General features: G+C 35.7%; 1 protein-coding gene across 1 annotated transcript; it reads left to right on the top strand.

Moving 5' to 3' along the window:
- Positions 1-24,846, top strand: LOC308497246 (UDP-glucuronosyltransferase 2B31-like; the record flags this gene model as incomplete). Its single annotated transcript, XM_081047706.1, has 6 exons — positions 1-724; positions 2,341-2,489; positions 13,177-13,308; positions 15,245-15,332; positions 16,211-16,430; positions 24,567-24,846. 6 exons carry the CDS (start codon positions 1-3, stop codon positions 24,844-24,846), a joined length of 1,593 nt encoding a protein of 530 aa, XP_080903832.1.
- Positions 24,847-25,919: the final 1,073 nt, after the last annotated feature.

Genomic DNA, 25,919 nt, shown 5'->3' with positions numbered 1-25,919 from the left:
ATGTCTATGAAGTGGATTTCAGTTCTGCTTCTGCTACAGTTGAGTTGTTACTTTAGCCCAGGGAGTTGTGGAAAGGTGCTGGTGTGGCCCACAGAATACAGCCATTGGCTCAATATGAAGACAATCCTGGATGAACTCGTCCAAAGAGGCCATGAAGTGATTGTTCTGGCATCTTCATCTTCCATTCTTATTGATCCCAACACACCATCTGCTATTAAATTTGAGGTTTACCCTACATCTTTAACAAAAGATGATTTTTCGGGTTTTATCAAGGAAATGATCAACAAATGGACATATGATCGGAAAAAAGATACACTTTGGACTTATTTTTCACTAATGCAAGAAATATTTGCAGAATTTTCTGAATTTACTGAAAAGCTCTGTAAAGATGCCATTTTTAACAAGAAACTTATGGCAAAACTACAAAAATCAAGGTTTGACATCGTTTTCTCAGATGCTGTGCTACCCTGTGGTGAGCTGCTGGCTGAGCTACTTAAAATACCTTTAGTATACAGTCTCCGCTTCTTTCCGGGCAACACAATTGAAAAGTATAGTGGAGGACTTCCAACCCCTCCATCCTACGTACCTATTATTTTGTCAGGATTAAGTGATCAGATGACATTCATGGAGAGAGTACAAAATATGATATATGTGCTCTACTTTGACTTCTGGTTCCAAACATTTAATGAGAAGAAATGGGATCAGTTTTACAGCGAAGTACTAGGTAAGTCATGTTTTTAGTTGGTAGTATGAAGTTCTTACTTTTCTACTGCCTTGAAGGTGTTTGGATAAATATTAAGTCAGGGGAATTTGTCTTTTATAAGGAAAATGATAAAATTATCAAATGATCTTTCAGTGTCACAAGTATTATGGAAATGTTCAAATCATAGGGTCATTGAGGAACTGTTTCCTCTTGTGTAGTTTAGTTTCATTTAAGAACTAAGCAATTTTGCCATATTACCTGAAGGATTCCTTCACAATAGAGAGAGATATAGTGGCTCTATCCCAGATCAGGAATCTGTAATTTGAGGTTTCTAATGATTTCACATTCCTTCACTAAGTACTTACAAATCATGAGTTCAAAGACCTAAACTTTTATCAAAAAATGGACACATAAATTACTAAACTATGTATTTTTGTAAACTGTCCCTTCATTAAAGACAAAAGGAGCCAAAATTAAGTGTGCAAATCTATTACTATACTTTATGAAAATTTTCCAGCTGTTATTTAAAAATACTTTTATCAATGAAAAATTACTATTAAGCTAATATGAACTAAATGCAGTTACAGGCTAAGGAATTGAGCCACATTCTTAAAACCTCACACTTTACAAGAAAACTCTGGGATAAAAAATAGTAGAAACTAGAGTAAATTGTAAAAACTAGACTAAGTACTCTAGGGAAAAGTGTTTCCATGGCTATGGTAGGGTTAATTCATTGAGGAATTGAAATCATTGTTTACATTTGCATCTGTTAGTTCTGTAGCTTACAGAGTAAACAAATGTGTGTTTAATTCTATAGTGTCTTAGGTTAAATTATTTTTTATGATTGTGATTGTACTGATGTGATTTAGAGATGAAAGATTATACACGTAATTATATATACAAGGTCTCACAACTAATTTTGCGAACTTGTTGCAAATATGTTGCTAACCTTATTTGATATCAGAGGCATTATTCATTATGAATTTGTACCAACTGGACAAACATTAACCAGGGTACCTATTTGAAAGTGCTGAAAAGGTTGGGTGAAAAAGTTAGACTACCTGAACTTTACTCCAACAATTCATGGCTCTTGCATCACGACAATGAACCAGCTCACACAGCACTGTCTGTGAAGGAGATTTTAGCCAGTAAACAAATAACTGTATTGAAACACCTTCCCTACTCACCTGATCTGGCCCCCAATGACGTCTTTCTTTACCTGAAGATAAAGGAAATATTAAAAGGAAGTCATTTTGATGACATTCAGGACATCAAAGGTAATAGAAGACAGCTCTGATGGCCATTCCAGAAGAGTTCCAAAATTGCTTTAAAGGGTGGACTAGGTGCTGGCATCAATGCACAGCTTCCCAAAGGGAGTACTTCGAAGGTGACCATAGTGATATTCAGCAATGAGGTATGTAGCACTTTTTCTAGGTTGAGTTCGCAAACTTAATTGTCAGGCCTCATATGTTGTTCATATACATATGTATATATGCATGTATATTTCTATTATAAAACAACAGACAGTTTAAACATCTTTGACTACATAATTCTAAGCTACTTTTACAAAATTACGTGGTATGTCACATCACAATGTTCTCATTTCCTCAACCTTTTGTTTGCTTTATTCCCTTCAGGAAGACCCACAACATTATCTGAGTTAATAGGGAAAGCTGAAATGTGGCTCATTCGAACCTATTGGGATTTGGAATTTCCCCGCCCATACTTGCCACATTTTGAATTTGTTGGAGGACTTCACTGCAAACCTGCTAAACCCCTTCCTAAGGTAAACCCATCTGTGTATGTTTTGCTATTTACTTTGCATTTTCAGTAGGAAAGCATCTGTGTTCTTTATTTAGAATATCTGGTCAAACTGAGAAAGAGAGATAAGAATCTGGATAGAGTGACCTGCCAATTAGAAGTTCATATATTTCTATCTAGAACAAGAATCTGAATTTCATTATCATTACAGAATAAACTGTTGCACTCGGGAGACTTTGGAAATAGTGTCAGTTAAATTAAGGCCTTCGTTATTCAACACATAAGAAAGTATCAGCCAGTAATTCAGAGTATTTTTAAAGTAACTAGCATAATGCAGGAGTGCCGTTTAAAGAACTGGATATGCAGAGAAGCGGTGTAGACACATTTTCTACCCCCAGATTTTTACACCAGATATTCTACTTAGATATGCATAGAATATAAGCAAGTGACTCAAAGCTGTGTGAAAAGTATTACAATAAGGAAAGAGCAATGCTGCTATAATGCTAGAGAACATCCCATGGGAATGGATCATAATACCTCAGGACTGACGATGCAATCTGCCGTAAGTGAGCATAAACATCCCACGTTTTTGTCCCCCTGCAACACAAAAATTTGGCATCTATCCATGAATAAAAGTGGGAGTTGGAGGGTCCAGCATCAGATGCCAAGAGACCTGGGAAAAGTCTTGCCAACCTGTGCAGAGGTAATAGGCAGAAAGACTCCAGTACCAGCTGTGATACCTACAGGAGATGGTGAATTGTTCCAGCCCCTCATGGCTGTAGTCCACGAACAGCTACAGAACCCTACCTTGGGCAGTGGCCTAAGGATTGAAGTGCCTCTGTGGAAGTCCAGAATTCCAGAAGACAAGTTCCAGCACTCTATTGGACCACAAAATATATGAGTGTGAATGTGTTCTTGTTTGTAAGAAGTTTGACTTTGCGAGGATCACGTAAGTCTCCCCTAAGGCACCATAATTTAAGATTAGAAAGAACCTCATGGTTTCTCATGTAGGGAAAAGGGACAGTTACTGAGTGGATACCCCCAGCTTTTTCAGCTGTGCAGGATGCTTCCGAAAGGCTTATTTCTCTCTCACAGAATCCACAGTATTAAATTTGGAGCTCAGCGACCGATGAAAAGAAGCAGATCAGGAGAGTGACATACAAGATTTCCAGAGGCATGGTTCCTCCTGAATGCATTCTGGACTCCTACAGGAAGGCTGACCACAAACCACAAAGAAAACCTCTCCTGTAGATCCCCTCCATGAGCCTGTGGACACTGACAGCAGACTGCATTCCAAACCCACACCTCCTCCCCTCTGTGGCCAGCTCCCTGTACATGCTGCCAAGCACAGCCACAAGAAGAGCATGATTTGATAGGAGGCTAGGGAGCATGACCAGAAAGCACGCCAAGATTTCTGGCAAAAGACAAACTACAAATCTGAGCTGTGCACCACCTTCAGGAAAACAAAAGGCAGGCAGTCAGTATCTGGCCTGGTGCTTTACAGGATGGAGAGTAGGCATACAGGTTTACTAATTCTTCCACATGAAGGAAGAAGCAAGAAGCACGGAGCAGGTATGTTCCTACAAGGTCTGAGAAAGCCTTATGTACAGCAGGACTGACAAAAGGCGTTTCTACCCTGAAAGCAGATAGTAGAAGTAGGTGACTGCTAATTCAAATGCAAAGCAGCAACACAAAACTCCAAAGAACATGAAAATGCAAGGAAACACAAAATCACCAAATTTTGCAATAATTATACAGTAACCAAATAAAGACATGGAGATATACGATTTCACTGATAAAAAAAATTCAAAATAGCTCTTTTAAGTTAACTCAGTGATGTACAAGAAAACACTGAACCCTTGTGCAATGCTGGTAGAAATGTAAATTTGGCACAACCACTACGTAGGAAGGTTCTTCAAGAAATTGAAAATAGAGCTACCATATGATGCAGCAATCCCACTTCTGGGTATATATCCAAGAAAAACAATATATCAAAAATACATCCATAATACCATGTTTATTGCATTATGCACAATGGTCAATAAACGGAAACAACTGTCAACAGATGAGTAAGTAAAGATGTGAAACACACATACATACACACTCACACACAATGAAATATTATTGAGCCATGAGAAAGAAGGAAATCCTGCCATTTGGGACAACTTAGAGGGACCTGAAGGGCACTGTGCTAATCTGATTTCAGGAAAAAAGCTGTCATATGTAAACTAATCAGAAAGACAGTCACTCAAATAAGTAACTGTACAAATATATTTCTGAATTATAAATAGGCATCTTGGGGCTATTTTATGGAGATTCCAGACAGTAATACCAGACTCATGAATTACAGTGATTCTTTAGTTTATAAAAGGGATTTAAGGAAAGGGTCCTAAGATGTTGGCATAGGATGACCCTGAACTCACATCCTCCCATGAACACACCAAATGTACATCCACATATAGAGCAATTCCTGCTGAAGAACAACCGAGGGTTAATGGAACAGCTTGTGCACAGCACATGAGAGAGAGAGAGAGAGAGAGAGACTGCATAGTGAAGGTTGGGGAATCATGAGAACTTTCCAGGCTCTGTGGGAACGCTGTGGGATTGGAGGTACCAGTGAGTACCAATGCTTATGGTCCCTCTCCACACAGGCAGCATGGGCAGGAACAGAGTTCAAATGCTCTAGTCGAGCTGCAAGGCCACCACAGTGTGCCTTAGGATGCTCCTCCTACACCCACACCAGGCTCACACAGCCAGTCTGCCATGGCACCGCTATCGCCACATCCCCTGGGCTGCTCCAAACCAGGCCAGCCCGCCTCACAAGGTGCCCGCAGAGTCATGCACCCTGGTAAACCTGGCCCATGTTTTGCCCCAACTCTGACTGGCCTGCTGGGTAGAACACCCCTCGTGCATCAAGCAACACTTTGGCTCCAGCCTGCCTTCCAATGCCACCAAGAACACACAGAGATCGTTCCTACACAAGGCCTCTCATCAAGTTCGAGAGAGGCAGCTATTCCACCTAATTTATACCAATAAATATAGAAAGTAAAACAAATTAGGAGAAAAAAGTATGATCAAAATGAAAGTACAAATAAAGAAAACCGGGGAAAAAATAAAATCCTAAAAAACAAAGATAAGTAATTTTTCTGATAAAGTATTCAATGGAATGGTCATAAAGATGCTTACCGAATACATAGTAGAGGAATAGAAGAACACAGGGAAAACTTTAACAGTTAGAAAAAACAAAAACAAGCCAATCAGAGCTGAAGAATATAATAACTGAAGTGAAAAATGTACTAATCTACAGCAAATTAAATAACAGGGAAGAATGGACTAGCAACTGGGAAGACAGAATAATAGAAATTATACAATCAAAAGAGCAATAAAAAAAGAATTTTAAAAAACAAGGATAGATTAAGCATCCTCAGGTACAACATAGCGTATTAACATTTGAATTAAAGATGTCTCAGAGTGAAAAGAAAAATGAGAGAGAGAGAGAGAGAGAGAGAGAGAGAGAGAGAGAGAGAGAGAGAGAGAGAGAGAGAGATTGAGAGAGAGAGATTGACCATTTAATGAAATAATGGCTAAAATTTTTCCTAACCTGGGGAAGGAAACAGACATCTGGATCCAGGAAGACCAGAGAGTCCCAAACAGATGAACCGAAAGAGATCCACACCAAGACATACTATAATCAAGTGGCAAAAAATAGTCTTTTTCAAAATTTTTATTACATTTATTGGGGTGATATTGGTTAGTAAAATAATATGCTTCAAGTATACATTTCTATAATGCATCATCTAAATTTGCAGTGTATATTCACCACCCAGAGTGAGTTTACATTCCATCAACATATATCTAACACCCTCTTCCCTCTTCTACTACCCTGTTACCCTCCTTACCTTTGGTAACCACTAAACTGTTGTCCGTATCTATGAGTCTTTTTTTTTTAATTTATTGGGGTGACAATTGTTAGTAAAATTACGTAGATTTCAGGTGTACAATTCTGTATTACATCATCTATAAGTCCCATTGTGTGTTCACCACCCAGAGTCAGTTCTCCTTCCATCACCATATATTTGATCCCCCTTACCCTCATCTCCCTCCCTTCACCCCCCTTACCCTCTGGTAACCACTAAACTATTGTCTGTGTCTATGAGTTTTTGTTTCTCATTTGTTGTCTCGTTCTCTTGTTGTTTTTGGTTTATATACCACATATCAGTGAAATCATATGGTTCTCCACTTTTTCTGTCTGACTTATTTCGCTTAGCATCATACTCTCAAGATCCATCCATGTTGTCACAAATGTTCCTAAAAAGAAATCATCTTTTCTTACTGCCGAATAGTATTCCATTGTGTATATATACCACAAATTCTTTATCCATTCGCCTATCGAAAGACATTTTGGTTGTTTCCATGTCTTGGCCACCATAAACAAAGCACGTGTCTTTATGTACAAATGTTTTCATATTTTTTTGGGTGGATACCCAGGAGAAGGATTGCTGAGTCATATGGCGTTTTCGTTTCCTTGTTTGTTTGTCTTATTCCTTTGGTGCTCTCAGTTTTATATCCCACATATCAGTAAAATCATATGCTTCTTGAATTTTTCTGTCTGACTTATTTCACTTAGCCTGATAATCTCAAGATCCATCCATGTTGTCGCAAATGGCAGTATTTCATCTTTTCTTATGGCTCAGTACTTTTCCATTGTGTATATGTACCACAACTTCTTCATTCCATCATCTATTGAAGGAAACTTGGGTTGTTTCTATGTCTTTGCCACCATGAATAATGCTACAATGAACACAGGAGTACATATATCTTTGGTTAAATGTTACCTGATTATGGGGGTAGATACCCAGGAGAGAGATTGCTAGGTTGTATGGTAATTCTATACTTAAGTTTTTGAGGAAACTCCATACTCTTTTCCATAGTGCTTGTACCAATTTGCATTCCCACCAGCAGTGTATGACGGTTCCATTTTTCCCACAACCTCTCCAACACGTTATTACTTGTCTTAACGACAGCCATCCTAACAGGTGTGAGGTGATAGCTCATTGTGCTTTGATTTGCATTTCCCTAATAGCTAGTAATGTTGAGCATTTTTTCATATATCTGTTTGTATGTTTGTATGTAAGCCATTTGCACGTCTTGGGAGAAGTTTCTGTTTAGCTCCTCCGCCCATTTTTAAATGAATTGTTTATTCTTTTGGTGTTGAGTTGTATGAATTCTTTATATATTTGGACATTAGCCCCTAATCAGAGGTGTTGTTTGCAAATATCTTCTCTCATTCGGTTGGTTGCCTCTTTGTTTTGTTGATGGTTTAAAGAGGAAATCTTGAAAGCAGCAAGAGAAAACAACTACTCACATAAAAAGGAAACTTCATAAAGCTTTCTGCAGATTTCTCAGGAGAAATGTTACAGAAGGTAGTGCAGAATATATTCAAAGTGCTAAGCAAATAGAACCTACACCCTAGAATATTCTACCAGGCAAAATTCATCCAGAATGGAAGTTGAGATAAAGATTCCCTGACAAGTAAAAGTAAAAGTATTTCATCACCAATAAAACAGCTTTACAAAACATGTTAAAGGGCCTTCTTTAAGCTGAACAGAAAGGCCATAACCAGAAATAATATGTAAAATAAAAAAATCTTACTGGATATCAAATATATAATGAACACAGTGGATCAGCCACTTAAAAAGCAAGTATGAAGATTCAAAAGACAAAAGTAGCAAATCAACTATAACTACAATAAGCATTTAGGGTACTACAACAATAAAAAAGATATAAAATATGTCAGAAACATAAAACATGGAGTGACAAGTATAAATGTAGCTCTTTGTGAGTGCTTCTGAGTTTAAATGCATAATAGCAAAATACCAATTATAGATAATGATTGGTATATATGAACCGTGGTAACCACCACCCATATATTTACAAAGAATACCCCAAAAATAAAGAGAATCAAACAAACACTAAACCAAACCAGTATACCAAGAGGAGAGATCAAGAAGACAAGACAGAGAACTACAAAAAAAAAAAAGTAAAAATGGCAATAAGTACATTCTTATCAATAATTAATTACTTTGAATAAAACTGGACTAAATGATGCAATGAAAAGTCAAAAGATAGCAGAATGGATTTAAAATATGTCTCATCTATACGGTAACTACAAGAGACTCACATACACAAATTGAGAGTGAAGGCGTGGAAAAAGAAATACCATGCAAACAAAAGTGAAAGAAAACTAGGGTAGTAATACTCATATCAGACAAAATAGACTTTAAAACAAAGACTATAAAAAAGACTAAGAAGGGCATTATGTAATGATAAAGAGGACAATGCAAGAAGAGGATATAACATTGTAAATATCTATGCACCCAAAATAGGAGCACCTAAGTATATAAAACAAATATTAAAAGGAGAAACTGCAAGTATTACAATAATAATAGCAAGGGACTTTAACATCCAACTTACATCAATGGATAGATCATCCAGACAGAAAAATTAATAAGGAAACAATGACCTTACATCACATTAGACCAAATGGATTAGAACATTTCATATAAAAATTGCAGCATATATATCCTTTATAGAGGCACATAGAACATTCCTCAGAATAGATCACATGTTAGGTAACAAAACAAGTCTGAATAAATTCAAAAAGATTTTCTAATAGCAACAGTATAAAATTAGAAGTCAATTACAAAAAGAAAACTGTAATAAACCCAAACACATAGAGACTAAAAAAGGTTCTATTAAACAACCAATGAATCAAATACAAAATCAAATGGGACATCAAAATCTACCTGAGACCTAAATGAAACTTAAACCACAACCTTCCAGGGTCTATGGGATGCGTAAATAGCAGTTCCAAGAGGGAAATTCATAGTGATACAGGCCTAAGTCAAAAAATAAATAAAAAGAAGAAGAAAAATCCCAATTCAATAAATTAACATTACACCTAAAAAGTCATGAAAAAATGAAACAAATAAAAGCCTGAAAAAGTGAAAAGAAGAAAATAAATATCAGAGTGAAAATAGACAGACTAAAAATCAAATAGAAATGACCAATGTAAGTAAGAGTTGTTTTTTGAAAAGATAAACAAAATCCATAAACCTTCAGCCAGACCTATCTAGAAAAAAGAGAGAACCCAAATAAATAAAATCATAACTGACAAAGGAGAAGTTATATCCAACTCCACAGAAAAACAAAGCATCATAACAGAATACTATGACCAATTTTATGTCAACATACTGGACAACCTAGAACAAATAAATTTCAAGAAACATACAACTTTCCAAGACTGAACCAGGAATAAGCAAAAAATCTCAACAGGTTGATTACTAGCAAGAAAATTGAAGCAGTAATGCAAAAAACTCCCAACAAGCAAAAGTCCAAGACCAGATGATTTTACAGCCGAATTCAATAAACATTTAATTCTACCAAACAATTCATGCCTATCCCTCTCAAAATATTCCCAAAAAACTGAGGAGGAAATAACACTCCCAAACTCATTGTGTGAAGCCAGCCAGCATTATCCTGACAGCAAAACCAGACAAAGACACTATAAAAGAACAAAATTACAGTCCAATATCACTAATGAACGTAGATGCAAATATTCTCAACAAAACATTAGCAAATCAAATACAACAATATAGTCAAAGGATTATACATCATGCTCAAGTGGAATACTGTGTTCCAGTGATGCAAGAATGGTTCAAATTCCACAAAACAGTGTAATACACAACATCAACAAAACCAATGTTAGAAATTACATGATCATACCAATAGACACAAAAAATAAAGCATTGGACAATAATAAAACGCACAATAAAGTGGCTACAGAGAGAACATACCTCAACATAATAAAGACCATATATGATAAACACGCAACTAATATCATAGTCAATGGAAGAAAGCTGAAATCTTTTCCTCTAAGATCAGAACAAGAGAAGGATACCCATTATCACCACTTTTTTTCAAGAAAGTATTAGAGTTCCTAGCCATAGCAATCAGGCAAGAAAAAGCAAAATAATAATAATAATAATAATAAAACAGCATTCATATTGGAAAAGAATAAAACTCCATTATTTGCAGATGACATGATATTATATATAGAAAACCATAAGAACTCCACCAAAGAAACTATTAGAACTAATAAGAGTATTCAATAAACTTGTCAGATGTAAAAGTAATGTACTTAAATATGCTGTGTTTCTATACACAAATAATAAACTATCAGAAGAATATAGACCATAATCCATTTTCAAAATGGCTCAAAAAGAATAACAGACTTAGAAATAAATTTAACCAAGGAGGTGAAAGATTTGCACTTTCAAAACCATAAGATATTGATGAACAAAACTGAAGACACATAAAGAAATGGAAGGATATACCATGCTCATGGATTGGAAGGATTAATATTGTTAAAATGTCCATACTGCCCAAAGCAATCTACAGATTCATTGCAATCCCCATCAAATTCCAATGACATTTTTTCTCAGATCCAGAACAAATAACCATAAAATTCATACAACACCTAAAAAGATTCCAAATAGCCAAAGATAACTTGAGAAAGAACAAACCTAGAGGCAATTATGCTAAGGGAAATAAATCAGACAGAGAAAGACAAATATAACGATACATATGTGTAATCTAAAGAACAAAACAAACCAAAAACAGAAAAACACTTGTAGATATAAAAAACAACCTGATGGTTGCCAGAGGGGTGAGGGAAGGGGGATGGAGGGAAAAGGAGAAAAGGAATAGGAGATACAAACTTCTAGGTGTAAAACAAATAAGTCCTTGGAATGTAATGTACAGCATAGGGAATACAGTCAGTAATATAATAACTTTGTACAGTGATAGATGATTTACTCAATTTATCACAGATATCTCATGGTACGGTATATAAATGTCAAATCACTAGGCTGTATACCTGAAACTAATATGTCAACTATATTTTAATAACCTTTGGCAAGTGATGCAGGGGGAGAGCTTGGAAAAATCTGACAAAGCTTTTAATGTGAGCTTTAAATAATCATAGCTAAGGGAAGAAAGATATAAAATCATCCTACTGATGAAAACTTTTCCTTAGTACTCATAGTCAAAGGAATAAAATACTAATGAGTAAACAAAAATAATTCTCCAGAAAACCTGTCAGGAATAAGCACATTTAGTACAACTATAACAGTAAGAATTAAAGGTAAGTTAAGATCCTGCGGTGTAGCCTCATTCCAAGAATCTACATTAGGAATTAATAAATCATTAATGAGGAGTCTGGATATAATCTCATCTTAAGAGCATTTACTCTTAAATACTGTGTACTGACTCTATTTCATTTTTTTTTATACACACACAGACACACACATGTTTGTACAAATATACATAATAGAGGAATTCAAACTAATATCAACTGTATTCACCACAGGAACTGAGGGATTGGGTCTATTAAAAATAGCCACTGATAAAAACAGAATGGAGGTTCCTCAAAAAATTAAAAACAGAATTGCCATTTGGTCCAGCAATTCTACTTCTGGGTTTATAACCAAAACAATGGCATTAGGATCCTGATGAGATAATTCCACACCCATCTTCACAGCAACACTATTTACAAGAGCCAAAAGATGGAAGCAACCCAAGGGTCCACTGGTGGATGAATCAATAAACAAAATATGGTATTTACACACAATGTAATACTGTGTGTTATGTGCTGTTGAGTCAGCTCCAACCCCAGACAACCTTATGAATGACGTCCAGAGAATCCTAGCCTCAACAGCCCTGCTCAGCAAGTTTAGCCTCAAGCCGATGGTTTCTTTGATGGAATCAATCCATCTTGTATCTGATGTTCCTCTTTCCTGTAGCTTTCTTTTTTTCTTAGCATTACTGTCTTTTCAAAGAACGCTGCCTTCTCGTGAGTGCCTGAACAACGACAATCTCAGTTTTGTCATTTTTACCTCCAGCAATATTTCTGGCTTCCTTTGCTCCATAACATACTTGTTTTTCTTGTGGGTCAGGGAGTCTATAGAGGAATAATACTCAACCTTAAAACTGAGGAAATTCTAATACATCCCTAAAACTAAGGAAACTCTGCTACAACATGGTGGAATCTTAAGGACATTGTGCTAAGTTAATAGGCCACTTACAAAAAGACAAATACTGTATGATTCCACTTATGTAAGGTATGTAGACTACTAAATTTCATAAAACAAAAAGTAGAATGATAGTTGTAAGAGACAAGTGAATGTGGGAAATGGAGGATTACACTTAAGAATGGTTATGTTATTATTGTTTTGCAATCTGTATCTACAACTTTTATTTTGCTAATTGGAACTGTATTCATTATTCTGTAATCCTCCATTGCCCACATTCACTATTTCCTTACAACTGTCCTTATACTTTTTGTTTTATGAAATTTAGTAGTCTACATACCTTACGTAAGTGTATATATATACACACACACACACACACACACACACACACACACATATATATAACTGAAATGTACACTTAAGAATGGTTAAGATAGTGAACTTTATGTTATGCGTATTTTACCACAATTAAAAAAGAAAAAAAGAAAAAGAAACCAGATAGTATACTAACGATTCCTGATAATTCTTGATTTTCTCCCTTTAGTTGTTTGTAGCACTCCTTTCAATAGTATTCACTGTGCTGATACTCTTTTTGTGATGGACCAAATTCTTTCTCCACAGGAAATGGAAGAGTTTGCCCAGAGCTCCAAGGAAAACGGGATTGTTGTGTTTACTCTGGGGTCAATGGTCAGTAACATGACAGAAGAAAGGGCCAATGTGATTGCATCAGCCCTTGCCCAGATTCCACAAAAGGTCAGATAAAGTACAAAACTCTTTAGTGAGTGTGTTAAACTCTGTAGAGTCGGACTATAGAAATTTTCTTCATGAAAGGTGAACTACGATGATAGCCCCAATTCATCTCAGAGAGCAATTTAAAAACCAAAATATACATGACAGATGCTACAGTAAGAAAGACGATGTTTTTGATTGACAATTACTTTGGCATTAAAATTGTGATGACAAAGAAGTGCATTTATGAGATACAGCAAATGTTTGGTATCATAATGGTATTCTGGCTAGGTACACATATCACCAAATTCTGTCCTGTCATTTGTCCCTTTTCCTGGCAGGATTCCTGAATGCACTATAGATACTACAGAAGTTCTCAGAAAGGAGTTAAATTTTCACAGTAACATTAAATAGGACTTGATAACAGTCAGAAAGGCAACATGCCCTTTAGGCGAGGTCATCTAGGCCTCTCTTACTTCCCCTGAATTTTGGAATAGGCCTATGCCCTGTTTTTTTCAGGGTGCTATTCAGAGAAAGGATGTCAAGGCTCTCACCAAGCTGCATCCAGGTACCCATGACGATTTTGATAAACAGAAAAACTGGCGTGTAAAAAAGAAAGAGAAAACCTCCCTGGTGGGCTGGGCCCTGCTAAAGTCTGAAACAGGAAGACATAAAAGAAAAGATGGAAGTGGGTCCAGCCCTTAAGGTGACCGTGCGCTTTATAAAATGTGGGCCCACCACAACTCGGCTTCAAACAATCGGAGTAACTCCCCTTGACTGACGAAGGAGAAATAAATATAAAGTGGAGTCAATCAGAAGCAAGTCTGGTATGGGGCAGTTTCAGATGATCCCTTCTCCACCAAATATGGTAGGAAATTATTTCTAACATATAAAATTTCAGTCTCTGGGTACTGTGTACTACTCTTTCACTTCCTAACTGATGTAGCTTCCTCCATATCTCCCATGCTAGTTTGCTGAGAACCTGAAGTTACATGAACACTCAAAAGCAAATACCTGTTAACTACTTCTAACCTAGAATCCAGCTTATGAGGATTGCTTGGGAATTCCAAAATCAAGACCTAATTTTGGTATCGAGCCTGGAAATGGCTTGGCCAGTTATGATTAATTAACCATATTAATCAATGCTGACAGTACATTGTAGCACATCATGAAGTGTTAACAGTAGGGTGAATAAAATTTGGCATCATCATATTTGATCTTTTTCTACAGCTATACTTTCCTTTATGAAGTGCCAATGTGCTCTTCTGTATTTTAAGAATTTTCAATCCTACCTACAGTGATAACTCTATGTTTATGTATAAATTACCACTTTAAATTTTTCTTACAAACAGTAAGTTTGTAATGAGTATACTAAAATAAGCTCAGCATATTTGTTAAGCAGAAATTATTTATCATTACAAATTGTTAAAATTCAGAGTTACTTCTCACACAGAGCTGATTACATTGATTTTGTAAATCAAAACATGTAAAACTCTGATAAAATAACTTATGGAACTAGTGGATATAAGTAAAGCACTTCTCTCATAATTCAAAAAGAAAGAAACAGGTTAATATTAAATCCGGAAAAAAGAGCTAGTAAAACAAATAGTTAAAACAAAATATAAGTTCAAATTATTAATTTGCTACTGTTTTTGCACTAAAATTACATGATTACCTAAAATGTTTTATATGCTTGACATGGTCATTGATAATCTCATTTGTCCTGAGAGTAAACCACTGCATTCATACCAACTCAATACAAAAATAAGTACATGTAATATGAGTATTCCTCCTACATCAGTGTTTTATTCATTCTCATTATCTAACATCTCTTGTCCTCATTTCCTTAGCTGTAATATGTAAGGGAGTTAACGACATGTCTCTTAATCTATTTAGAATCTAACACGCTATAAATTTGTAGTTTGACTATGGAAATAAGTTATTTTCTTTTCCCTAACAGGTTATATGGAAATTTGATGGCAAAAAACCAGATACCTTAGGGGCAAATACTCGGCTCTATAAATGGATCCCCCAGAATGACCTTCTTGGTAAGACTCTGGAAAACACTGAAATGAGGGCCAATCTGACCAGAGTGATAAACAATTCATCAGGAACTAAACATTTATTAAACATTTCTTATTGAAAACCTCAAAAATATAAATTATCTTTCTTATGTATTTCCCAGTCCTAGGGGGAAATCATCAGATAAAACAGGTGGCATCTTATTATACACATTCAAATTTCTTATGACCAGAAACAAATTGTCTTTATTACATGCATAATTACCTCTCACAGAGGCTATTTCAACACTTTCTGGATTGTCACCCTATCTCTTAGTTCTCTCCTTACACTAATCCTTGAACCCAATGTAAGGGTGGACAGGTGTCCCTGAAAAATGACCACTTGTCTTTTATTTCCATTGAGTTTCCCTTTTCCAGAGAAAAATTCAAAACCTCTTTCCAAAGTAATAGCGTATTTCATTGTAATGTGTAGCTTTTCCTTCCTCTGCCTCCTACGCATTATCACTACATTTCCTGCTGCTTTGACACCCTACATATCAGACTCAGTGATTTCACTATTTCATTAAGAGGATACATTCTAACATACTCCCCTCCCTCTTTTTTCCCCATGCATTTTTTAATTTTTTTATAATCCACCACGGTCTTTTCAAATTGTTCACCGGGCCATCTTGTATTCATTTTTAAGTCTCAAGTCACACACGTATCTTCTATGTATCTTTCATTTACTTTGCCAGCTGACTTATGTGCTTCTTCCTTTGAGTACTAGAAGAAATTTTAGTTCAGTTTTATGTGTATAATAATGAGTTAACTAGAATACACTGCCTCTTTTAGTGCTTTATATTGCCCTATTCTCATTTTAGTCTAAGACTATAATTAATAATTTGCTGAAATTCACCGAATCCTAGGTCATCCAAAAACCAAAGCCTTTATAACTCATGGTGGAACTAATGGCATCTATGAGGCAATCTACCATGGGATCCCCATGGTGGGCATTCCTTTGTTTGCGGATCAACCTGATAACATCGCTCGTGTGGAAGCCAAAGGAGCAGCTGTCAGTTTGCACTTCAATGCAATGTCAAGTACAGATTTGCTCAATGCACTGAAGAGAGTCATTAATGACCCCTTGTGAGTATCACAAATTATTTTAATAGATGTATTTGTTAGGTGCTTTTGTGAATATGAGAATGTCATATGCATTTCGTCCCATTTTTAAGAGGTTAATTTTGACAGTAACATAACTTAACATCTTAAATCTACTTTTGTTTTCAACCACACATTGATTCCAAAGTTGCATTTTTAACCCCATATATTTAATGGGTAGCCAACTGGTGCAACAATTTTCTCCTCAAATAATGTAAAGTTCTATATGTAATTGTAAAAAGAACACATTTTTAAAAATACGATAGAACCCACAGAAGGAAAGAATGAACTACAAGAAAAATCATAAATTCTTTCCATTCAGTTCCTAAAATTTCTGAAACTATAATCTCTTTACACTCAAAAACTTGATTATATTATAAACATTTTAACAGATTTTGAGATATCATTTACATATCATAAAATTTCATAGCTAAAATTATAAAATTTTAATATATGTGATGTTTACACAGCTATGAAACTATCACCATAATATAAACTTAGGACATTTTCATCACTCCAAAAAGAAATGTCATATGCCTTAGAAGTCACTTCCCATCCCCCCATGCCCAAATAACCATTAATAAACTTTCTGTCTCTATTAGTCCTTTTGGACATTTCATAATGACAGAATCATATAATATGTGGTCATTTACAACTGGCTTCTTTCGTATAGCATAATGTTTCTGAGTTTCTTACCTGTTGTACCTTTGCACTGCTGAATAACAATCTATGATACGATAAAGCACATTTTATGTATCCATTTATCAGTCCATGGACACTTTGATTGATTCCATGTTTGCCTGTTATGAATATTGCTATCTCTGATTTTGTGTGAATATAAGTAAAGATGCCAGTACTTACAACAAATGAAAATAGACTAAATTACTTTTAAAGAATACTGCCAGACAAGATTTGAAAAATTAACAATATATACTATTTTCAAGCCATAATTAAATAGATGTGACAAGAAGATTATAAGTACAAAGGTAGAAAAAAAAGATCTATTTCAACGGTAACCATAAAAAGATGTAGCTATACTAGTATCAGGCACAGTAGATAAGAAGCACTTGTAATAATAAGGATGATGATAAATAGGTTAATCTTTCAAAACACTACAAATTCTTAACTGGACACACCTACTTATAATATCACAAGTAAAAAAAGTAAAAGTAGTTTTGAGTATATAGGTCTTTCACATTCTTGGTTAAGTTTATTCCTAGGTGTTTTATTCCTTTTGTTGTAATTGCAAAAGAAATTGTTTGGTTTTTTATTTCTTTTTCTGAAATTTCATTGTTAGTACATAGGAATGCAATGGACTATTGTAAGTTGATTTTGTAGCGGGCACTTTACTGTGTTCATTTATTGTTCCTAATAGCTTTTTGGTGGAGTCTTTCGGGTTTTCTATATATAGCATCATGTCATCTGCAAAGAGTGACAGTTTACCTTCTTCATTTCCAATTTAGATGCCTTTTATTTCTTTCTCTTGCCTGATTGTGCTGGTGAGGACTTCCAACATTATGTTGAAAAGCAGAGGTAATAGGGGACAGCCCTGTCGTGTTCCTGATTATAGGGCAAAGGGCTTCATTTTTTCACCGTTAATTATGATCTTAGCTGAGGGTTTGACATATATGGCCTTCATTATATTGAGGTATTTTCCTTCTATACCTATTTTATTAAGTGTTGACATTTTTAAAAGAAATTGATGAAAACACAAAGAAATGGAAAGACAGTCCATGTTCATGGATTAGAAGAATCAACATAGTTAAAATGGCCTTATTACCCAAAGCAATATACAGATTTAATGCAAACCCCATCAAAATCTCAATGACGTTTTTAAAAGAAATAAAACAAAAACAAAATATCAGATTTGTATGGAACCACAAAAAACCCTGAATAGCCAAAGCAATCCTAAAAAAAAAAGAAAACACTACTAGAGGTATCACACTCCCTGACTTCAGCTTGTACTACTGGGCAACGATAATCAAAACAGCACGGTATTGGCAGAAAAACAGACACACAGACCAATGGAATAGAGCTGAGAACCCAGAAATAAATCAACATAAATATGGACAGATTATTTTTGAAAATGAAGCCAAAAACATGCAATGGAGAAAACACAGCCTCTTCAATAAATGGTACTGGGAGAATTGGAAAGCCATGTGCAAGAGAATGAAACTACACTGCTATCTATCACAGTGTACCAAAATTAACTCAAAGTGGATCAAAGACGTAAACATAAGACCTAAAACAATAAACTACATAGAAGAAAACATAGGTACTAAACTTATGGACCTTGGGTTCAAAGAGCATTTTATGAATTTGACTCCAAAGGCAAGGGAAGTAAAAGCTAAAATAAATGACTGGGACTATATCAAACTTAAAAGCTTCTGCACAGCAAAAGAAACCATCGACAAAATAAAGAGGCAACCAACTGAATGGGAAAAGATTTTTGCAAACAATGCCTCCAAAAAGGGGCTAATATCCAAAGTATATAAAGAACTCATACAACTCAACAAAAAACAAAGAAACAAACAATCCTATTGAAAAATGGGCAGAGGACCTGAAGAGACATTTCTCCAAAGAGGACATACAAATGGAAAATAGACATATGAAAAAATACACATCACTAATAATCAGGGAAATGCAAATAAAAATCACAATGAGATATCACTTCACACAAGTTGGAATGGTTATCATCAACAAGATAAATAGTAACACGTGTTGGAGAGGCTGTGGAGAAAAAGGAACCCTCATACAATGCTGGTGGAAATGCAGATTGGTGCAGCCACTATAGAAGGCAGTGTGGAGGTTCCTCAAAAAATTACGAATAGAATTACCATATGACCCAGCAATCCCTCTCCTGGGTATCTACCAAAAAAATCTGAAACCATTTATCCATAAAGACATATGTGCTCCAGTGTTCATGCAGCTTTATCTACAGTGGCCAAGACATGGAAACAACCAAAGTGTCCATGGATAGATGAATGGACAAAGAAGTTGTGGTACATATACACAGTGGAATACTATTCAGCGGTAAGAAAAGATGAAATAGGACCATTTGTGACAACATGTGTGGATCTTGAGATTACAATGTTAAGTGAAATAAGTCAGACAGAAAAAGTAGAGAATGATATGATTTCACTGATGTGTTGTATATAAAACTGAAAACAACAAAAGAACAAGACAAACAAATGAAGAAAGAAAAATTCATAGACATAGACAATAGTTTAGTGGTTACCAGAGGGTAAGGGAAGAGGGGGGTGGTAGATGAGTGTAAAGGGAATGAAATAATGTGATGGAAAAAGAACTGAATTTAGGTGGTAAACACACAATTTGATATGCAGATGATGTATTACAGAATTGTACACCTAAAATCTATGTAACTTTATAAACAATTGTCACCCCCAATACCTTTAATTAAAAAAAAAGTAAAGGTAGACAAAAAGAAAAAACAAAATAAATCTATAGCCATAATAGTATGTTTTTAAAGAACTTTTTCTATAACATTAAAAGAATGGCAAAAAATAAAAAATAAAGAAAATAAAAATAAAAAGAATGGCAAAATAAATAAGTACATAAAATATCTGAAACACAATTTTAAAGTGCACCCTATTTGAGATATATACAAGAGTGGAGAACATGTATTTTTTTAACAGCATAAGGCATAGTTCATTGAAGTGAACATACCTACTGGGGCAAAACCAAGAACTCAGTATTGGAAATTTTATAAATCATAAAGATCATATTGTCAGACCAGACTAGACTTAAGTCAGGAATTAAGAGAAAAAAAAATCAAACAAATCCTAAACTAAATAAAATAAATAAACAAATAAATATCTCTAAATTTGGAAAATTAAGCAATATATTTCTAAATAGTTCAGTGTCAATAGAAATCATAATCATACATGAACCTTCTCCTCAGCAACTTCCCTTCTAGGTATATACACAACAGCAATGTGTAATATGTAAACCAAAAGACACATACAAGAATATTTACAACAGAATTAGTAAAAATGGCCAAAAAAATTTAACAATCCAAATGTCCATTGAACATTATGAAATAATAGTCTGTGGTACTGACAGATGATACAGCATTGGATACTATACAGCATTGGAATTAACAAACAACTACTTCAGAAAAGACAAAAACAAGGACTTACTACTACTTGATTACAATATATAAATGAGGAAAACTAATCTGTGATGTTAAAAGTCATTATAGTAGTTAGTTTGTGGAAGGGATTAGTGACTAAAAGGTCCAAGAAAATGGGGAGCCTCTATTAGTTTGTGGTATCCTATATCAGTATCTAGGAGTAGGTGCATTATTATATTTACTTCATGACAACGTTCTAGGTAATTATAAAATTTTGAGCTGTTTACACAGGATATGTGCTTAGGATATCCATTTTCTTAGATTTTTATACTTAAATTAAGCTCATATTTTAGAAATGTTTTCTTTCCTTTCGTTTTGTTTTCCTTTGTTTTGTTTTGGAGAAGCAGCAAAATAGACTGGTTTCTGTCTTTGCCAGGAATTTATATAGCACCGGTTCACCCTGGGAAATATAATAATTTCACAAGCCAATACAGGATAACATCTTCATAAACCAAATAAAGAAATAATATATACCAAATAAATGACCAATTAATCACACTGTTGTTCCAGGCAAGGGGAGACGGAGGAATAAAGCCCAAATTTAATAAGAGTTGTACTTTTTCAGCTGAGTGTGGACTCTTAAAAAGAAGATACTTACTAAGAAGGGCTCCAGGTAACTAACTAGGCTGAAATTTAAAAAAACAAACAAACAAACAAACAAAAACAGAGTCTGGCAGCCATTTCTACAGAAAGGTCTCTTGCATGGGCTGCACATCGGATAGTCTTGTACTAGACGGCGTCCCTCCTGCACTAAACTGCCTGCCTGCACTGTGTTCCTGCCATCTAAGCCAGCCCTTATAAGTAGTTCCTGGAATAACATTTCAACCAGTAGGACTGAGGCTTTCCCCGCCCAATTAGAGCTGTGCAGCTATATCCTATCAGCATCTTCACTGACCACAGTGACTCCATTCTGACCAATCAAAACAGTACCTTTTGAACCAATCAAACTGTGAGGATCTGAAGTGCCATTTGCATTTGGATGGACTAATCAGGGACCACGGGCAGCTCCCCTCTAGCTCTGGGAACATACTCTCTCTTTCCAAGGAAGTCAGAAGACTGTTTCCCAGCTGGAGCTGAAACCAAAATACCTCTCCAGAGCAGAGCAGAGGGGAGCAGTCCAGCTCAGGGCAGGGTGGAGTTAACAGGAGCAGAGCACAGCTATCTAGCCAGAGAGGGGCCTGGCCTCAGGGCCACCTCACAGCTATGCTCTTTCATAATTGAGCTATAACACTATTGAGCTATTTGTACTGAATAGCTTTCCTCTGCACTGCACCCCAAATTAGGGATTCCTGTTGGTGTTGAATTGACACCAATGACCATCAGTTGACAGGAGGCACTGCTGACAGTCAGCAACCAAGACCTGATTTCCATCATCCAGCACCAAAGTAAATTCCCTTGCTGCTGGAGCAGGCTGCTAGGGCACAAAGATGCCAGTGTTGGTAGCCTGGCTGCTCTCTTTCACAGGGTGGTTCTGAGGTTTAGCACCACTAAGAAGAGTTTTTCAAGACAGGAAGGAATGCCCGAAAGGTCCTGTAGAGTTTAGGTTAGTAATGACGAGTCACCTCCTCAAACTGGAACTCTCAAATAGTGCTCACAAACTCAGTATTTATGGTCTAATTGTCCCCTTGTCACAGTTGCTTCTCCACAGGTTCTTATTGATAAGCCCCCAGGCGGGCCCCTCTGCTTACCAAAGAACACCAGGTGTAGAAGGATGACATCAGGAATGATTTACTTCATTCTTATAGCAAAGCAACTTTGGTTTTGTCTTTGTCATAAACAAGTGCATTAAAACTTCACTTATATCACAAACAAGTGGAGTTGAAATCATATTAAAGCAATATATCCCATGTACTGTGACATCCGGTAAAAAATAAAATAAAATAAAAATAGAAGAAATGCCTAAGGGGTGCTCTTAGTGTGTCCAGGTAAAACCTACCTGAGATGTGACACTGACACCAATACCTCCATAAGAATTTAGAAGTAGCCTTGGGGTGTTATAGGAAGACTATTCCAAGTAAGACAAAGTGAGGAGAAAGTGCAAAGGTACTGAGGTAGGAACATATTTGGCAGCTTCAGTGAACCGCCTAAAGGCCAATGTGCCTACAATAGTGTGTGCATGGGACATAATAATAGGAAAGAGTTTGCCAGGGGTCTGTCAACTTTCAAAATGCAAAATTCAACACAGTAAATTTTAAGATATAATTAAATTTATTAAACAATTGATGAAGCAGGCTGCATCTGATAAAAAAATATAAGGACTTTCTGAGGGGTTGTACAAAAAGGTAAGGCTGTATAGGAAAAACAATGTGGCAGCGGATTTAGTTAAAAAAAAAAAAAACAGGATTGTTTTCAGACAAAAATATCTTTTTCTAGGAAAGGAATGGCATAGGTTTCATCATGTAACTGTCTCTTCTCTACAAGATAAAATCCTTGCCATTGAAAGGGCCCAAGTAAGAGTAGCTCATTATGTTGACCACACAATTCCAGACTGACTGATTAAGATTATATTTCTGGAAGAGGTTGGAATTTCGATTAAATCCAGTATGAAAATTTAGGTTTGGCATCATGGGCTTTTAGCAGGAGTAATAAATTAGGGCCTGTGGTTTTCTCTTTAACACCACATAGTGTCCTGTAAGACAAAGAACAGATTTGGAATTTATTCTAAATAGGATGAGAAGCTACATGGAAATTTTGAGCAGGGGAGTGTCAGAATCTGATGTGTTTCAAAAAGATATTCTGGCTACTGGGTGGAAAACGACAATACAGTTATGGGACTAGTGAGGAGGTGTTCCTCCCACCATGACACAATTCCTCTTTAAAACTTCAAGTGTGTCATCCTAAAACTGCATTTTATCATCCGACTTGATATGCGAGATGGAAATTAGAAACAGAGTAGGGTTATAATCTGATCTGTTTTTAAAAAAAGTATCATTCTGGCTACTGAGTGGAAAATGATAATACAGTCACGAAGGGAACTAAAACACAGGGGCTAGTGAGACGCGTTTCTTCCACCATGACACAATTCCTTTTTAAAACTCAAAAGCATCATCCTAAAGCTGCATTTTATCACGCAATTTATGACGAAGGAAACTTTGAACCTACAGAAAAAAAATTTTTAAGAGTTTATTTGAGCTAATAACTGAGAACCAACTTGAAGAAAAATCTCAACGAATGAGAAAATGTTCCAGAGAATGGCAGTTTGTCAGTCCTTTTTATACATTCAGAATTAAAGGAAAAAACAAAAGGAAGGTCTCATGAAGTGGTAGATTAGGAGGGAGAAAGCAAAGTGGAAGTAGGAGAGATCTCTAGGATTGGATACAAAGTAAAATGCAGAGATACAAACTTCTTTTGTACTGGTAGATACAGGATAGCTAACATGTAACATTTATAGTAAGTAGTCATGGTATGTGGGCAACAAGACAACAAAGGAAAATTTGTGGTCATTAGGCTCTGGTGCCTATGGTTCTGCTTCCAAGGCATCTGGAAAAGAAATCACTCTGACAACCAAAATGTAAGGTATCCTAGGTGTATAAAAACAATAGACAGGCTCCCTAAAGGTAAAGATTAACCTTTCACTAGGTCTGGGATGTGACTACTCACCAGGACTTGCCCAGTCTGATCAGATCATTCTGCATGGTTATTTTTGGTCACTGAGCTAGTCAGGCCTGCTATATAGACCCTTTTTCATTCCCATTTACAGCCATTAGAAAGGTTCTTTCATTTACTCTGCTAAAAAGATTTTTAAGTTTCCCACCTTATCTTCCTTCTTCACTTTGTAAAATACTTGTCATCACAAAATTCCAATGTAAAAACCAAACCATCTATGAAGACCCAAATAAAAATACCTTTTTCAATTCTGTGACATTTATTTTGAAACATGTATAACACTTAAAAACCTTTCATGGGAATGATACGTTTAGGCAAATTAACTTCCTTTCAATGTCGGTGTCTTTCTGTTTGTCTTTTAGATATAAAGAGAATGCTATGAAATTATCGAGAATTCACCATGATCAGCCAATGAAACCTCTAGATCGAGCAATCTTCTGGATTGAATTTGTCATGCGCCACAAAGGAGCCAAACACCTGCGACCAGCCTCCTATGACCTCACCTGGTTCCAGTACCACTCTTTGGATGTGATTGGGTTTCTACTGGCCTGTGTGGCAACTGCTATATTTGTCATCATAAAATGTTGTCTGTTCTGTGGCCAGAAGTTTGCTAAAACAGGAAAGAGAGAGAAGAGAGAGTAATTGTATCTGAGGATTTAGGCTAGTATGCCTCACAGATGGGATCCACCAGTATATTCCAGCAAGAAGTTGTGATGTTAGGATCCCTTCCTCCTGTGACAGAACAATGTTTCACAATTTAGCTTGTCAAATTAAAATTTGTTTTCAAGTGATTTACTACTGATTTAAGAGTTATAAATATGTCATGCCAGAGATACAAACTGGCAAAGAAATTAAGTAAAAATAAAACTATATGGGTATATACTGAAATTTATTATTTTAATACAAAAGTCATATCAAAAAAAGAAAGAAAAAATAACTGAGCTTAACTGTGTTCAAACATTACACATGGACATATGAACACTAAGAGATCTATACACATATCAAGATTATTTTGCAAATATTCAGAATATTTTAATTTCATTTTGGTGCAGAATTCTGTAGTTTCATCTTTTGCTAAAGAAATTATTCAATGGTTAGAATTATGTAAAAAGATTCACCGTTCCATTTCATTTTGGGACACCAGTAATGCTCCTTGGTTTTACTGAGCATCCAGACTCAGCATCACTCTTACCTAAAAACATGTCAAGCCATTTGCCTTCATCCAGTTTAAGTCAATTCTCATCAAAATGAATGTGGATTTAAAAATATAACTACAGCTATAGCTGATTCCTATTATAAAACTGAGCTATTTATGAAAGACTTGGTTTCAGTACCTAATTATCTTTATCTCACAGCCCTTAAAAATATTCACTTGATTGCTTTCACTCTCATCAGCCTTTCATAGTGGTGTAAGGTCCCCCCACTTGTAGGTTTGATAATGTAGAATCCATACTCTAAAGAAACTTCTTGAATTTTCATTCTCTCCAATGTGTGTGTACACATATTAGGTTGGTGCAAAAGTAATTAATTACATTTGTCCACTTCTTTCAAAATAGGTACAGCATCACTTAGCTACTTACAGATATGGTGAGCAACTCAGTGTCTTTGTAGAACGGAGTCTGAAATAATGATTATTATTCTATATAACCATACCAGATCGGCATGTCTCATTCCTGCTCTCTTTCCTCAGAAACCTGCTGTCTCCTCCCAACCAT

The sequence above is a fragment of the Rhinolophus hipposideros genome, assembly GCF_964194185.1.
Source record: "Rhinolophus hipposideros genome assembly, chromosome: 1".
Classification (NCBI taxonomy): domain Eukaryota; kingdom Metazoa; phylum Chordata; class Mammalia; order Chiroptera; family Rhinolophidae; genus Rhinolophus; species Rhinolophus hipposideros.
The sequence above is the reverse complement of the archived record's forward strand: the minus strand, read 5'-3'. Positions and strand labels throughout refer to the sequence as shown.